General features: G+C 34.1%; 1 protein-coding gene across 1 annotated transcript in view; it reads left to right on the forward strand.

The window, feature by feature from the left end:
* The window catches only part of FLT1 (fms related receptor tyrosine kinase 1), a 179,997-nt gene that overhangs the window by 38,251 nt on the left and 123,303 nt on the right, over positions 1 to 18,443 (forward strand). Inside the window, exons 4-7 of the mRNA XM_074216144.1 lie at positions 9,485 to 9,609; positions 13,840 to 14,011; positions 14,103 to 14,239; positions 17,696 to 17,870. Coding sequence (XP_074072245.1) covers positions 9,485 to 9,609; positions 13,840 to 14,011; positions 14,103 to 14,239; positions 17,696 to 17,870 — 609 coding nt within the window. The remainder of the gene's footprint in view (positions 1 to 9,484; positions 9,610 to 13,839; positions 14,012 to 14,102; positions 14,240 to 17,695; positions 17,871 to 18,443) is intronic.

The following is an 18,443-nucleotide window of genomic DNA, read 5'->3' on the forward strand; positions in this document are numbered from 1 at the left end:
GAAAATAATTATTTCAGTTATTTCTTCTATCTTCCAATGATCTAGCTCATTTTATACCCGAGGAAACTGAGTTTCAAATAAGTAAAGTGATTTACTCAAGTCAGAGGTAGCAAATGACAATACCAAGAATCGAATAATAGAATAGGTCAAAATAAGACCAAAATTGGTCAGTAAAGATTTCACAGAGAAGGCTGCATTGGAATTTAGCCTTGAAGGATTTTTAAAGATTAACATGGGAGAAGGGTAATCCAAGCAGAGGAAGAGACATGAAAAAAGGGATGGAGGCAGTTAAATAGTGTATGTTCAAGAGACATTTCAGTTTGCCTATTGTATAGAGTCTATGTAGGGGAGGAGTGAGCAAAAAGACTGGGAAAATAAGTAGGGGCCAAATTTTGGAAAAACTTAAAATCTAAATGGAGAGTTAGAAGAACTGATGTAATAGAAAATGAGCGGTTATTGTAGCAAGAAATAGAGATCAATTGTAGCTTCTTGAATGAGGAATTGATATAGTGATTTTAATATAGCATTGTGGATACTACAAGTTATCATTCAATGATAAGAAGAATGTTGATTCTGAGATTAGAAAAGAAGGGACAAATTTAAAAAATTATATTAAAGAATATATATTGATGTATTTACCTACTTATAGACATGCACATGTGTACATTGTATTTTGTTTCATTTTATAGATGAAAATAAAGATACTATAGCATTGCTTTAAAAATGTTAAGTGTAACTGGTCATTGATCCTTCTATATTACATACATCTAAAGACTATGTACTGTTTACTGGCAACTATGATTTCCTAACTTGTCCTCTGTCTGCTCTGAATTGAGGCTAGGGGATCTGGGTTCAAATCTCAACTCCACTGCTACTTTTATGAACTTAGGCAGGTCGCTTGACTTTCTTAAACCTCAGTTTCTCATCTGTAAAAATGACAGGGTTAGGGGTGGCTAGGTGGTGCAGTGGATAGAGCACTAGCCCTGGAGTCAGGAGTACCTGAGCTCAAATCCGGCCTCAGACACTTAATAATTACCTAGCTGTGTGGCCTTGGGCAAGCCACTTAACCCCATTTGCCTTGCAAAAACCTAAAAGAAAAAAAAATGTAACCACCAAAAATGACAGAGTTGGAACACAGAGCTTCACCAGTTCTAAATCCTGTGACCTTCTAAACCCTGAGTGCATTTATTCAACATAAGCCTAATGCTTTCTCATAGAAACAATTCATTTTGACTATACAGAACTTGATCCCATGGTAATTCACTCTACTATTGTTTTTGCTGCCAGTCTCTATATTACAACTTTGTATTAAAATTAAAATGGTGCTTTACTATGTCCATTAGGAGTGTTTCTTTGGTCCAATTCTAAATTCACCCACTATCATGCAGTTTCTGGGTTATGTTCCTGTCAATTTGTGTTCAAATCTCTGAGACTGTGCTATGGAAAACATCCCTTAAGCATGGGTAACCTGGCTGCATTCAGTCTTCATTGCCATCTTCCCAGGTCTGATGAAGTATATGCTCATCAGTGATGCTAATGAAAGTAATAATGCAATCCAAAGAGGTATCTGTGGTGGACCAAAGTGTCCATGCCATTGTTTTGGAGTTTGCTCTTATGTTTTAATTCTAGTGTTAAGAGTCCTGAGGAAGTAAAATAATTATTAATAACAAATTACTAATATGAGAAAGGGGGTTCCAGCTTTTCTTCCCCCTTTCTATTGTCTCATTTAGTTATGAGGCCAAGGCAGCCTCTGAAAGACAAAGCTAATGTTTAGATTGGGTTCAATCTTGTGTGGGAACTTAGTCAAATGGAAAAGATTTGTCCTGATTAAAGGGCATAGATCATCTTATCTAGGTGGAATTCTTACTGTGATCCTACCAGTTCAGTAAGACCTATTAGGGCTTTTCTAGTGTCAACTGCACCTCCAATTACACAATAAGCAGCTTGTATTTAAATAGATCTAAGATGATCTATCTTCCTCTAGTCTGTCCTCCCTCCAAACCATGTTACATACTACTTAATCTTCTTAAGCTACTGGAAGTTCAAGTAATTAATTAAAGTTAATATTTGTCATTAAAGCTTAAAACTGCACAAAAACTTTTGGGACAAACCGTATAAATCCATTTCTTGTTTACAAAGAACTTTTGTAGAGATTCTAATTTGATCTTTGCAGCAACCCTCTGAAAGAGGTATGCAAATATGATCGTTTTACTATTATAGAAAATGAAATAGAGAAGTGTCTTATCATGATTACATAATGGACTAGAAAGAATAAGGAGTCAGTTTCTGGTCCTTTGACTCAAAAGTCAATAATACTCTTTCCATTATATCATGCTTCCTTGGGAGTCCTAGATTCCTCTCCATCCTAGTCACCCTCCACTTGATGTGTTCAAACTTGTTAAAATAATTTTAAACTGTGATGCCCAGAATGCAACACAATGCTTCAGATCAGCCCCTAAGTATTACCTCCTTTTGTATTGGTCATTTTGGCAGTTCCCTCACATCAATGAGCTTGCAAATTAATGAAAAATTTTCTTTTTCATAAGGATTGCTGTCTAGTCATTTATCCCCTGTGCCATACTTATACAGTTTAATTGTTTCCATTTAAACATAATATTTTATATTTGCCTTTATTATGTTTCCATTTTCTTAAAGTACATAGACTTCTGAGAACTTTTTGTATTTTACTTCCCTTGTTAAGGGAATTGACACATTTCATCAGCATACTCTTATTTTCATCCAGGTTTCTGATGAAACACATTGAACTCAATAGAGTCAAGTGCATGCCATGCCATGTGAAGCAGTTATTCCTTTATATGTTGATATTAATCCATTAGATCCTTTGGGTCCAATCATTTAACCAGTTACCAATACATCAAACTGTAATGGGACCTTACCCAAATGTTTCCATCTTTTTCAAGAAGGAAATCATGAATCTCTTCCACTTCTGCAACTATTTGGCATAGTAGCAACATGGATACACTATGAATTTCATCAGGGTTGGGGAAGAGGTGGAGAAAGAGATGCAAGGGGTGAAATGGAGACTTTTGTTTTTATTTTTATGTTGGTCTTCCTTCCCCACTCTACTTGAGCCCAGGAACCATGTAATTCTCTACAGAGCAAGTATATATAGATAGATAGATAGATAGATAGATAGATAGATAGATAGATAGATAGATATAGATAGATATAGATATAGATATATAGATATATAGATATATAATATCATATAGCATATAAAATGGTTGTATCACAAATATTGTTGAACAAATGGAAAATTCTTCTCAAATTAAGAAACAACTATATTACAACTATATTTAGAACGGTATCTTCACAGCCCAGTTCCTTAATTTTTGTTTATTATAATAAAATAGGTACAAAATAGCTTCTATTACATGCATATATATATGCAAACATATATTTGCACATAAACATATAAATATATATTTCCTATATATGAATATGTGTGTATGTATAATTTGCTGTCCTTTAGAAGTCTGTCATCTAGCTGAATTGACTATCTATCTGGTATTTTATTCTTTTATTTAATTCTTTCAATACTAGTATTTCTACTCTGGCTATTTTTAAAGGTACAATTCAAAACCACTATAGCAAAGGCTTTAATAGTTTTATACCTAGATTATTAGAACAAATTCCTAAGATAATTTTCCTTCTTTTAGTCTGTCCTCCCTCCAAACCATCTTATATACAACTTAATCTTCTTAAAACATTGTCTCCATCATGTCTCCTATTCATTCTCCTTCTGACCCTCTTCCTGACATACTGGACTTCAAAATCATGCCTTCTCTATTGTCGGCTCATCCTGGAACTTCCCATAGGACCTAGGCCTTCCTTGTCCTGGAAAATTTTCCAACAAGGTCTGACCCTTTCTTCCACTAGTGATTTTTCTTTTGGAGTCTCCATTTTGTAGAACAGCCAGGTCAGACATCCTTCATTCTCCTTCCTATCCTATCCCTGACTTTGTAAACATCAAACCTCATCCCTACACCTATCACTTTTCTCCTCCCTTCTACCTTTTCAGCTCCCTTGAAGGGCTGTTTTCTAATCTTACCCTTACTTGCCAAATACATACTATCTCTTAATTTTCTCCACTTGTTACATCAGGACCAGTTCCTCTCTGCTGATTTCATCAGCATTGTTCTGTAGGTCCTTGCTCATGTTGTCTTCTCCATTTGTAATACCCTACCTGGATATACTCAAATCCTACCAGTTCCACCTTCTTGTGAACATACCATTCTCTTCTTTCTCTGAGTCCTGTTGGAATTGGAGTCTTACCACTTCACTCCCTTCTAATTTATTGACACACAACAATCTATTGATACACCTAAACTGATCATTCAGTCAGGGACCTCTTATCTATATTCATATTTTCCAAAACAACTAGTATAATTCTAGAACATAGTTGATATCTAATCAATATCTGTTCAATTATTAATTGTTCTAAAGCACTCCATAAGTAGAATCAATTTGATATAATGCATAAAACACTAAACTGAGTAAGGGGGAACTGAAGTTTTACTGGTTTCAATACTTATTAGCTGTGTGATGATTGACAAATCAGTCAACGCCTCTGAGTTTTCATTTCTTCACCTACATAATGAGCAAAATACTCCCTCCCTCTTAGGGATTTTGCAAGCAAAGCACTTGGTAAATCTCCAGTTGCTTCATAAATACTATTATTATTATTAAGTCAAATAAGCAAAATGAAAAATATAGTTTTAAGGGTGAAAAAGCAATGGTAGAAAGGAAGCAATGAAAGGAAATAAGAAAAAGTGGAAGAGTGATTTTCTCTCATCTTTCCCACATTTCTTCTTCTCTTTTCTTCTCTCTCATTATTCAAGTAGGATAATATCAGTGGAGCACTAGAAGTTAGGATGTTCTTCACAGGTCTTTAGTTATTTAGTCATGTCCAAACATTTTTGTTCCTGTAGACCATATTGTCAATGGAATTTTCTTGGAAAAGATACTGAAGTGGCTTGCCATTTTCTTCTCCAGTGATTAATTGCAACCAAAGGTTAAGTGACTTGATCAGAGTTATATAGCTAGTGGGCGTCTGAGGACACATTTGAATTCAAGTTTTCCTGACATGGATTCAAGAAGACTCATCTTCCTGTCAAACCAGGCCTCAGATACTTATTAATTGTATGACCATGAGTAAATCATGTAACCCTGGGTGCCTCAGTTTCCTCATCTGTAAAATGAGATGAAGAAGGAATGACAAACCACTCCAGCAGCTCTGCCAAAAAACAAACCAAAACCCAAATGGAGTCAGCAAGAGTCAGACATAACTGAAATGACTGAATAATAACAATATCTTGTATACACATTTTTATTTATATATGATCTCCACTGTACAAAGTTTAGATCTTTCTCTCTAGGATATTTGAAAAGATGCCCTTCTTGCCAAAGTCTTTGTCCTTAATACCGTCCTCTTTCCTGCTCCTCTAGTCCTCAGGCATGTTAATTCACTGGCTCGTTTTCTATTGCCTGCAAATATACCATTATTCCCCACCCTTAAAATAAAAAAAAACAAATAAAACTTCATTTGACACTGTCATCCCTTTACACCATTGTCCTATAGCTTTCCTCCCTTGGAAGATAAATATTTAGAAAAATTATCCTATACTCCTTGTTCCCACTTCCACTTGATACTCTCAATTTTCCATGCCTTTGCAATCTGACTTCTAGTCCTACCAACTTAAATTGTCTTCTGTCAGGTTAGCAAAGCTTCTTAATTGCTAATTACAATGATTTTCCCTCAGTCCTCAATCTGCTTGGCCTCTCTACTTCTTTAGAAACTGTTGACTATCTTCTTCTCCTATCCCCTGGATTTTAATGATAGTACTCTCTCTTGGTTCTCCTTCTACCTGTTTCATCCCTCTTCAGTCTCCTTTGCTGAGTCATCATCCATGTCCATACCTCTACATTTACTTATTTCCCATAGCTATCTACCAGCCAAAAATTATAATTCCCTTTCTTAGTGATCTAATCAGCACCTTTAGATTTAGTTATCAGTGCAAATAATTCCTATCTCTCTTGAAGTTTAGAAACCTATTTCCAATTGTTGACTGTACAGTTCATACAGGTGTTCTCTAAAGTTTAGTGTGTCCAAACAAAACTCATTATCCTCTCCTAAACCCACCTTTCTTCCTGATATCTCTGTTTCTGTCAAGGGCACCATCATTTTTCCAGGCACTCAAGTTCACAACCTCAGAATCATACCTGATTTAAATGATTCTGAATAGTTGCCTAATTGTTTCTTATAATTTATATAAGACAAGTTGAAATCTACTGACTTTTTAAAATAAATCTTGCAAAATGTTGCAAGAAGTAATTTTTGTTTTTTGTTTTCAAGCTCATATTTCAAAGATTTTCAAAGACTAGTCTTACCTAAATCAATTTAAGATCCTTCCTTTAGCAACTATGTACAGACAACTCAGTGTTAGTCCAATAGTCCAGCCTTTGAGGGTTTATACTCTGAGAGTTAGTCTACCTTCTGTCTTCTAGGAGGATGTTGGTTTATTTCTACCCATATTCTCAAAGATGAAACCAACTCCCATCCTCAAAATAAGCATTAGGTCCTCTTATGCCTGCTAAGAGGAAAGGAAAATGAAATCAAAGAGAACCAGGAAAAAAGGCTTACAAAATTATAAGAACATAAATATGCTAGGAAATAAGATGTTTATTGTTGGATCCCCTTTAATCAAAATCAGGAAAATGTCCTAAATGCTTTGTGCCACCCACTGCCTTGAGCAGAGAAACGGAACTCCCAACTGATGTCAGAGGGAATTAACTATGGAATGGAAGTAGTATCTGTACCCTTTATGTCTGAATACTTTTAAACTAGTGGCATCATATTTGCAGATTCAGAAAGGGGGAAAAACACCTTTAAAAAATAGACCCTAACTCCATTCATAAGAGCAGGAACCTGTGTTTGATCTTTGTCTGTGGGCTGAAGGAAGAGTGGCAGCATTGATACTTTTGGGTGAGAAATCTTAACATTTGATGCCAGTTTCCTGTCCCTGTTTTTAGCTTGGAGAGTTCAGAGAGGTTATGGTCATATGGTCCCCACCTAGATCTCTGTTGGCATAGGCTTCTGGTGACAGTGTGTCTGAGCCAACAGGACACCGGTAGTTTTTGGAGTAGCTCTTCCTCACTCTTGAAATGGTCAGGAGATGTGGATTCAGGAAACCACTCTGTATTGCTGGCTGATTTTGGAAGTCATTTTTAATTTCATGACAAAGATAAATGAGTCCTGAGGGAGTCATAAGTGGGTTTCACTGGTGATATTAAAGGAGCAGTGACCTTTTCTGTATCTAAGGTCCTTGAAAAACAAACAAACAAAAAGTTTTGTATTATAGTATAGCAGTCAGGTTCATTCTTAGTTTTTCCTTGAATCAAATAGCAAAGGAAATGTACCGTTAACAAATCCATAGAGTATTTCTGTTGCATGTGTACTCATAAGCTCATGTAAGAACACAATAGATTACAATCCTCACTATTTACCGTGACACTAGCCTATGTGTTTCAAATGATGTCTTTTTGACTTTTGTTGGGATTGGTATAAATCTCTGAAGATCTGGTATTGTAATTACAGTGATCCTGGCACTAGGACTCTGGTTTTTTAAAGTATGGCTAAGTGAGATATAATAAAATTTATATTTTTTGAAAGGGCCCCATTAAGTGATAAAGAAAAGGAAACAAATTTAAAGAGGTATTGAATTAACCTTCCCTTATTTTCATCTGGGATTGGCACTCCATTTGGTAAGAACCACAAAAATGTTTACTGTTTCCTGTAGGAACTCCTTATGCCAGTGTCCTTTGTTGAGGATGATTACTTAAGGAGACAGTCAATTATAAGTGAAGGATTTACAGTTTAGTTAAATGAATTAAACCATTTCCTGGCATTTCCATTTACCTTGGGACTTACAAAGGAGACAAAAATATAGACTCACAGTAGGAAGGAAAGGAATGATCAAATCCCAATAGTCACTGCCTGAATGTCTGGCTCAGCAAATCTATTTAGAGAAGGAATTTAATGCTGATAAGTGATTCCTACTTCGGTGTCAAAAAAAAAAACCTTCTCTGCATATATGAGCAAACTCATCAAACTTTCTTAATAAGCAAACAATTTCATTAACTATGGCATTTTATGAGTCTTTCTAGCTTGCCACCAAACTAATTTTTACTAAAAATATGAAGCATATGTGAAATAATCAGCTAATAATGCTATTAGCTTCTCACATATTTTATATCACTTTAAAATTTATAAAATTTTTCCTCACAACAATAATCCTGTAAGGTAGGTAGAATACATATGATTATACCTGTTTTACAGATGAAGAAAGGTAGAACTTAATCTGAGTTTTAGAAGTAAAGGTGAGGAGGGAGATCATTCCAGGACTGAGAAACAAAAAATGAAAAGTAAAAGAGACAAGAGTTGGAGTATACGTTGTAAGGAAAAAGCCAATCTGGAAGGTTATAACACAGTAAGGCATAGCTGCTGGAATGGTGATTTGGGTTCAAGAGAAGGACTTTCAAAAACTAAATGGAAGTGTTTAGGAGCCGTTAGGTGGCACAGTGGATAGAGCACCGGCCCTGGAGTTAGGAGGACCTGAATTCATATCCGACCTCAAGACACTTAATAATTACCTAACTGCGTGGCCTTAGGAAAACCACTTAATCCCATTTGCTTTTAGACTTCTGTACTTGTGTGAAAAATAAATTGAAGTGGAATGAGACAAGGTAAAGAGTCTAAACAGAAGGTTATTAGAGGGGAATGGGCAGAATTTAGAATTTAACCCAGAAAACTTTTCTTTAATATTCTCCACTCTCATTTTTCAAGATCTTCACTCTAAATGGTAAATCCCTCAGGGTCACCCCCCACCTCTTGTCATCTTTTCTTCAGACAAAGATGGCTTTCCTGTTTTACCTGACCCCCTATGACTTCTCACAATCGCTCTGGATGGCATTTCCTGACTCATTTACTATTGTTATACCAAGGAGTTTATGCTGAGATTTCCCTTCCCCCCCCCCACTCAAAATGCTCCTTATTTTGTGACTTATTCCTACATTGACCTCCCCATTGATCTATTCTCTTTTCTCCCTCTCCCTTCTAGGAAACAAGAATGGAATAAGGGGATAGGTTTAGTAAGGGAATAATAATATTACCTTATAGTAAGGGAATAATTATATTTAGTAAGGGAAGAATAATTTTTACAGAAAGACAAAGAGAGTGTGTATATGTGTATCTGTGTATGCGTGTGTATATCATTTATCCAAGAGGGAAGAAATATGGAATGAAGAATGGTATTGCATTGATAATTCTCTTTCCTAAGTCCAAAGATTCATCTGTATATGTATATATGTGTATAAAAATATATGTATATATACATATATATATATTATATATATTTTTTTTTCTTTAAGAGTTCTCATTTTGTTTTTGTTTTTCCTATTTCAGACACAGGCAGTCCATTTGTAGAGCCTCACAACACCATGCCTGAAACTGTACACATGACTGAAGGACGAGAAATGATTATTCCTTGTCGAGTTTCATCACCAGACATCACTGTTACATTGAAAAAGGTACTATTTTGCAATACCAGATTCCTCATATGAACTTATAAAGTTGTGAATGGAATTCTAATTATTTTAATTCTATGACAAGGGGAGCCTTTAGGTGGTGGTGGTGGTGGTGGTGGTGGTGGTGGTGGTGGTGATGGTGATGGTTGTTTCCAGAGACCCTGTATCTATCAAATGATTGATCCAGCAACAGGCACAAAATCTGCAAATGAGAAAATGGAAGCATGTAATAATGATGGAGACAGAAGTTAAAATTAACATATAAAATAGCTTCTTTGTTTCATATTGAAACCAAATAATTCTCCATTCAAGTCCCATTCTGACATTTCTTCCTCGTGTACAAGTGATCATTGGTTTCTATATCTCAATTACTCTGATTCTTCAGACCACCAGTACTTTTCTATTCAATATTAGCCAAAGCAATGGAATTTATCCTACCAAACTTCTCTTTTAAATCTTCTCAACTCTAATTTAAATCACAACACTCCCCTTTGGTTTTTAAATTTCTTGGGACCTCCCCCACCCTGAGTTCTCGAAGTATATGCCACAGGACACAAGCTGTTGCATATTTGCTAAACTCAAACATATTTCAAAGACAGACTGATAATAAACCGTATTTATTAATAGAGTCCCTGCTCTTTGGAGTTACTCATAATAGACTTCAATTGTTTGTTTGTTTGGGGGGTTTTGCAAGGCAGTGGAGTTAAGTGACTTGCTCAGGTTCAGACAGCTGGGTAATTATTGTCTGAGGTCAGATTTAAACTTAGGTCTTCCTGACTCCAGGGCGAGTGCTCTATCCACTGTGCCACCTAGCTGCCCCTGGCATGCTTTATTTTCATAATTTTTTTAATAATCAAAAAACAATAAGATCTTTGGGGTGGCTACAGTATTTACCTCTCCCAGGTAACATTTAGTATTAATTGTATTTTATCCTAAAGAGAGCTATTACAAAGAAATTAAATGTTATAAGTTCTTTAGATTAAAAATATGACATGTCTGTGCATGTATAGATATGTTGGGAAATGACAAAGCTCATTGTCATTAAGAGTAAACTATATGATTATAGAGTTATCATGACTGAATTATCTTTTCATTCACTCCTAAGATTGCTTAACTCCATAAGTAATAAAAACCTACATAATTTTTAACATGTCAGAGAGGGAGACTTCCAGAGGCCTACAAGTTGTAGAACTTCTTAGCTTCTCAAGGGCAGATAAGAATGACTGACTGAATTGAATCTCCTATACATGGTTGGGCCTCTCTTGTACCAGGAGTGTTATATGTATATGTGTTTATACAATTATACAATTATATAGAGATATGAACTATATACATACAGGAAACACTGTATTTAGTTATATATACACACCCACATTTCACACATATATACACATACATGTAACTTTATCCATACACATAAAGATATATATAGATATGGATATAAATATAAATTTAGATATAAATATAGAGGTAGATAGTCTGGGGAAATAGTAACTCTTGTGGATGAAACTTTCTCTTGGCACCCAGAAAAGTGAACATTTATGGAAAAAAAAGAGAACCTTTAGGAAAGAAAATAAATGCAAGCTTATTCTTTGTAATATGTTAGAAACTTTGTGTAAGCAGTAAGAAATAATATTAATTAAGAAAATGTTATGGTAGAATTTAATCCTCAATTTAAGTTTGTTGATGTTGATGTGGAAGGCTTTAGACAAGTTGTTCACGTGAATTTTAAGTACATGTACTATTGACTTGAATTCTTGAATGCAATGAGGATATTTCCAGTGTTTTTCTCAGTTTCTTGCCCTAACTCCTTAGTGAAGTTGTGACTAGAACCTGGTGTGTCTAGCTATGGGTTCTCTTTATACTGAAATTATAATTTCTCCATAAGGACAAGAGTAAAGGAGAGGGAAATGTTTCTTTCTTCCCCATACTTGGTTTTGAAGCTCAGGGTTACACAAAGAAATGAGTGTAATAAAAACTAAGGAGTCATCTGGCTATGTTATGTATATATGGGCAATGAGAGGACTCAGGGAGGAAGATTCCAATATATCTTCCACTGCATTCCCTTAATCAGCTAAGTGGAAGACATGAGTTCAGATTTGGCTCCTTCTAGCATATGACTCTGGGTAAATCACTTAACCTCTGTTTTCTTCAATTTCCTCAACTGTAAAATAGGAATAATAATACTACCTACCTTTCAGAATTGTTATGTATATAAGAATGAAGTAAAGTCCTTTGCAAACCCTAAAGCTCTAGATAAACGTTAACTATTATTATATTGTACTTATATAACAAGTTTCTGTAAATTGCTTGTCACTCCCTTTTCCCTTGCTTTGTCCTTTTTCATCTTTGAGCTATTGCTTATGTTGTTCCTTACCACATAAAATCCTCTTTTTCCTAGATTTGTACCTTCCAACATGTTGCTCAACTTTCAAGAATGTGGGGTTTTTTTTGTTTTTTGTTTTTTTTGTTTTTTTAGATTTTTGCAAGGCAAATGGGGTTAAGTGGCTTGCTCAAGGCCACACAGCTAGGTATTATTAAGTGTCTGAGACCGGATTTGAACCTAGGTACTCCTGACTCCAAGGCTGGTGCTTTATCCACTACGCCACCTAGCTGCCCCCAAGAATGTGTTTAATGTCATTTCCTTCTAGAAGGCTCCCCTGACTGCCACAGTTAAATATGAACTCTTCAACTTCTAAACATATATTGTAGTATTTTGCATGTATCTTGGCACTTAATACATTCAGTTTTATATTCTAGTAACATGTATTGTACATTTATTTACTCCTCTTTGCCATAAGCTTGTGTCTTTTCCATAATGTTTTGTGTAGAATAAGTTCTCAAATATTTGAGTGGAATTTTAAGCATAGTTATATGACACGGAAGAGAAAGAAAATTCAAAAGGATGTTAACTTTGAGGGGAGGAGCCCATCATAAAGAGCCACAAATCCATATTTACTTATGTTTAAGCTTTAGGTCTAGTTATAATATGTCACAGGACATTTTAAGGGATCTGTTTTTAAAGGGGGGGATAAAATAGAAACTATATCTTATGGCCATTAGGCAGCAACTTTGTGATCTATGTAATCATGTGATTTTTTTTTCCCCTAAAAGAACCTTCCTTTTCTGGGAAAAAAAATAGTAGCTTTTATCTGTGATTACTGAAAACTGTTTTGTAACCTGGTGTTATAAGAACTTTTGGAGCTTGCTTCAAAAAGATGCAATTCTGATTCATCCTTGACATAGAATCTTTATTTTTTCCTCATGCTTTTAAAAACTCACAGCCTTTATTGTATATATATTCTCTCTTTTAAAGCAGGAAATACTATGAATAGATAATATGAACCCATATCTTCTGGGGAGGAGGGATTGCAGAGCTTTTCTAAGTTTTGAATTCAATCTTTCCAGCTTTATGCCAGTGCCAAATACAGAAGAGAAATAGCATTTGACATTGCCAAAGCTGTGGGAATGGAATGGAATTCATAATCTACCTGTTTTTTTCAAGTCAATTGACTTAAGAGTAAAGTAAAGCAATTCTAGTAACTAAATCAGTTTTAAAAAATTATTTTAAAAAGTAATATGGTGTTAAAGTTTGTATATATATATATATTTCAATTTTAAATTAACTATTGAAAACTAATTTGAAGAAAATTTCATTCATAATGAATTTCATTCATTTTTTTGAATCTCTTCTTGGCTTTCTTTATTGTCACCAATTTCTCCTTTAAGGGTGACACTTTATACTATTTTTCTTTATGATCCAAAGATGATTTGAGGAGTGTGTGATCCACTAATTGTAAATGGAATGTTATAGGTCTTTTAAAACTTGGACTTAGCTATACATGCAAAATGGAAGAACTTCAGTTGTGAGGATAAATCATGACTTCTAAAAAGCCCCAGATGGTGAAAATGAATGAGGATAATATGACAACAATTTAAAATAAAATACAAATTTGTTTCTCAGTTGTTCTAGGACAGTTTATTGCAAATAATCTCCATCAGCAAAGGGATTTGAGATCAGCACCTGAAGTTTTGCCAAAACTACTTTGCTCATAATATTATATATATATATATATATATATATATATATACATATATATATATATATCATGTTCATTGGATTCTAAAGAACTAATAAAGCATTTTACATGTTTTTATTTTATGCAAAAATTATTTTGATACAATAACACTGTCACTGTATCCAAATATAATTTGGGGGGTTTATATCTTCAGTTTCAGATTCCTGATGTAAAGACTTTAATTCCTGATGGAAAGACAATAATCTGGGACAATAAGAGGGGTTTTGTTATACCAAAGCCAACATACATATTTATTGGACTTCTGAGCTGTGAAACAACAGTCAATGGCCATTTGTACAGCACCAATTATCTAACATATCGACAAGGTGAGTGATGGTGTATGGTCATGATAATAAAGCACCACATGTTGTGGCTTTCTGAAATAATTTATCCTGTTTTCCTGTGACATGTTTGCAGAAAACACAATCATTGATGTCCAGTTAAGTACACCATATCCTATCAAATTACTGAAAGGTCAAACTCTTGCCCTCACTTGTACTGTTACTGCTGCCTGGAACACACGAGTTCAAATGATTTGGAATTATCCCGGTGAAGTGAGTAAATTTTGTAACTTGTCTATTTCTTCTTTTCTCCAGTATTTTTTTAAAAATACATAAAAAACTATTTTTAGAAATAAGCAAAATAATATTTCTTATATGACTTCATATGTATAATTGACATCAAGTTACTTGTTTTTTAAGGGAGCAGGGCCTAGGAGAGGAGGGAAACTTTTAAACTTTAAAAATTTTTAAAAATCAATGTTAAAAAATTTTACATGTAGCTGAGAAAATAAATAAGCAAGATCTCTATCATTTGTTCAAATATATTGATCTCTGTAATAGTAATAACCATTCAAGAAATTTTTATTTTAGATGCTTCTCTTGTTTGGCATTCCAATGTTCTAATATATGTTCTTTTGATGTGTAATGAAGTTTATGGTTTGTTTTTCCCCCCAACTTTTCCACTTGATAAGCTTGATAAACAGACTGGTATTCCTGCTACATGACACTGGGTAGATGCGAGGATTCTTTTCCCCTTAGAAACTGTCTTCTAGGATTTAGAGATGAGAGAGAAATTTATCACTAAGACATAACAAGGACTGTCTTTAGTAACAAAAAAAGAAAAGTTTTCAGGAGATTGTCTCTGTCAGCAAATTCATTGAAGAGACTGGTAGACAGTCAGGCACCTGACTGAAGCATGTTTAGGAAAGATATTACAATTCAGCAATCCAAGATCTCATTTGTTAAATGTCAAGAAATTTTTTTTTCCTTTAGAAAATGGTAAGAATGATCTTGAATTGTTACTGATTTGGTGAATCCTTGCAAATAATTGTAACATGGGAAATCCATGTTAAATAGATTTTTTAAAATTGACAATTTAAGATGGTTAAAGTCAACTGGGGCAATTGGGCCTGGAGTTTGGAAGACTCAACTTTGTGAGTTTAAATCTGGTCTCAGACACTTGCCATGTGACTCTGAGTAAGTCACAGAATGCTATTTGTCCCAATTTCCTCATTTGTAAAATAAGCTGGAGAAGGAAAAGGCAAATCTGCAGTATCTTTGTCAAGAAAACCCCCACAAGGGGTCATGGAGAGTCATATCTGACTGAAAAACAACTAAACTACAACAACAAAGAGGACTAAAGAGAGAAACTCAGAGATTCTAGTCATCAGTTTTCATGTCAGGAAGATTTAGGTGTCATAATTCAAGGCATGTTCATTTTTTTTACATCACTCAGATGCTTATTCACAAAGTTAACTTATTGATTACATTCTATATGAAAGATTAATGGATGAATCTGTTTGCTGCTATTCTTTCATCAGTATTTCTCTTCATAGAAGCATAATAACTTAGCAACAAAAAATTGTGACAAGGGCCCTGCCGTTTCAAATTAGGAATTTATCCATCCTTTAAAATAGAAAATAGAAGGGTTTTAATACTGCTTATTTTTTAGAAAACATTCACCATTCAATAAAATAAAAGGATTGTAATTCCTGGAATCATAGAAGGAATCTCGGAGTCCCTTCTAACTTATATCAGAATGGAAATCCCTTTTTGTAACATTCTCAATAAGGAGTCTTGTAGACTCTTTTTGAAGATCTCTGGTGATAAGAATCTCATTACTCAAGAAACCCTTTTCAGTTTTTGGAGTGCTCCGACTGTTAAGTTTCTCCTTATATGGATCAGAAACTTGCCTCTGCCATATCTCCCCATTACTCTTAACCCTGTCATCTGGAGTCCTGCAAAACAAGTCTTCATCATTCTTCCTCATGACAGCATTTTGAATACTTAAAGAGCATTGTCATGTCTCCATTAAGTCTTCTTTTCTTCTGGCTCAGCATTCCATTTTTCAAGTCTCTTCACTATCTTGATCCCCTTCTTCTGGATGCACTCCCCAGCATGTCAGTGTTCTTCCTAAAATGTGCTACTGACCAGTAAACAATTCTCTAGACATAGACTAAGTTCCCTAAGAATAAACACTTTGACTCTACTAATTCAGCTGAAGATCACATCTGATAGAAATGCTCCATTGTTGACTTATAATGAAGTTTTAGTCTTCTAAAATCTTACTTTAAGTGAACTGTTCCTAAAGTAAGACATTGTTCCTATCTATGCTTCTGTAGTTGAGTCTTTACATCCTAATACAGGATTTTTACATTTATCCCTATTAATTTTTTTACATTTATCCCTGTTAAATTCCATCTTTATTAGATTTGACCTGGTGTTCTAGCCCACTAAGATCTTTTGGGATACCATTTCTGTTGTTCAGATTTCTTCTTAGCTTCATGCCATCCACATATTTTTTCATTTATTCCCATCTATATCTTCATCTGCATTACAAGTTTTTTTTAAATTGAATGAAACATTTCCAAGAATATATTCCAAGGACCTAGGTTCTGTTCCCAGTACTTCCACTAATATCCTATTTGTATTTTTGTTTTCAGTAATAAAAATGTATTTTATTAAGTCCAACAATTTTCATAATATGGAATTAGTGCAATCCTCTAGCAGAAAACTCACAAACAAAATTACATAAATATAAAGCAAAGAGAATAATTTTGAGAGAATCCACTTATAAAAATAATCATAATGGTAATAGCTAACATACTATACATATATATTTCTTATTTATATTTATATATATATCCATAAACATACATCTTTAAGGCTTGCAGAGTGTTTTACAGATATTTTATTTGACCCTCAGAATAACACTACAATGTAGGCACTATTATTAACCCCCATTTTTCAGATGGGGAAACTGAGATTAAGTGACTTGCTATCAGGTCCTCCTGATTTCAGATTTAGTGAGTTATGCTGCCTAGATCATAAGCTAGAACTTCAGAACTTTCCCTTGTCTTTGATCCCATCATTTTAGAGTCTTGAAGGTGCTGTCCTGACTGAACTGACTGATGTTGATATTTTTTTGTCAGAAAACATATTGAAAAAATGAATGAAAGAGCCTGAAGATAATCCTATCCCTTTTCCAGTGGAGAGGGTGAACTATCCCTAAGCCAAAGAATCAGCTAGACTCTTTCTTAAGACTTTTCAATGCCAGATCATCATAGGGAAAGTGATCTCTTCACTTAGTGAAATGGAATCTTAAAAAATATATATGCATATATATACACACACACATATTTATACATATATATATATATATATGCATGAAAATAAAAGATAGGGATTGAGAAAGGTGCTACTCAGAGTCTAAGTAATTTGGCCTTAAAAGGAGTCAAGTGTTGACTGCCCAGGAGAATTGGAGCCTATTGAATGACTGCATAATCTTCCCAAACCCAAATTTAATATGGTTAGGAGAAACTGACAGGCTCAGAGAGCAAGGTAACAATAATTATACATCAACAGATCTATTAACAATATTATTTAGTCTTAGCTGACCTCACTTTCTTATGTCTCTCATTTATAAATACTATACTCGAATATATCTGCTTATTAATTTATATATTATTATGTGTTATTATTGTATCTAAATCACTATTTTCTATCTAGGTAAATAATAGAGCTTCTATAACTTCACGGTTTGATAAAAGTAATACCCAAGCCAATGTATTCTACAGCACTCTTATAATTGACAAAGTGCAAAGCAAAGACAAAGGACTATATACTTGTCAGGTGAAGAGTGGACCATCCTTCAGATCTGCTAATACTACAGTGCATGTATATGGTAAGAGATATTTTAGAAAGGCCAACACACATCCTGCTTGTAATCACTGTGGAATCTGTGCTTATCCAAAGAACTAGTATCTATTTCCTTTGGCTGCAAATCATGCTGATGTGAATAAATGCAAGCTTGCTTGTTTAAAAGCACATGAAAATAGCATTCAACAGTCTTGAAAATGTGATGCCTTTGAATTGAGCAGAAAGATTTTTTCTTTTTATCAATTTCACATAATGAAAAATTCAACTAGAAAATAACAAAATTTGTATATGAAATATTTTAATCATTTGTGAAATCAAGTGAAACAAGAGAATATCAGTTTTTGTCCTATATTGTTCATGCAAATATTTTCTTGATCTTATTATATTAATCACAAAACTAAAAGATACAATAATGAGTTTTATTTAGAATTAATATTAAGTCATTTCAGCTTTGTTTCTTTTGAGAATTCTTATCTTATTCTTCAAATCTTAAAAGAGAAGAGCTTCAGGTTAAATACAATTAGGACTGCTCAAAAGAGGTTCCAATCCCTGTTTTCATCAGAGAAGCCATCTCTTAATTCTTAGTTTAGCTTTCTCC

The sequence above is a fragment of the Macrotis lagotis genome, chromosome 1, assembly GCF_037893015.1.
Source record: "Macrotis lagotis isolate mMagLag1 chromosome 1, bilby.v1.9.chrom.fasta, whole genome shotgun sequence".
NCBI classification, from domain to species: domain Eukaryota; kingdom Metazoa; phylum Chordata; class Mammalia; order Peramelemorphia; family Peramelidae; genus Macrotis; species Macrotis lagotis.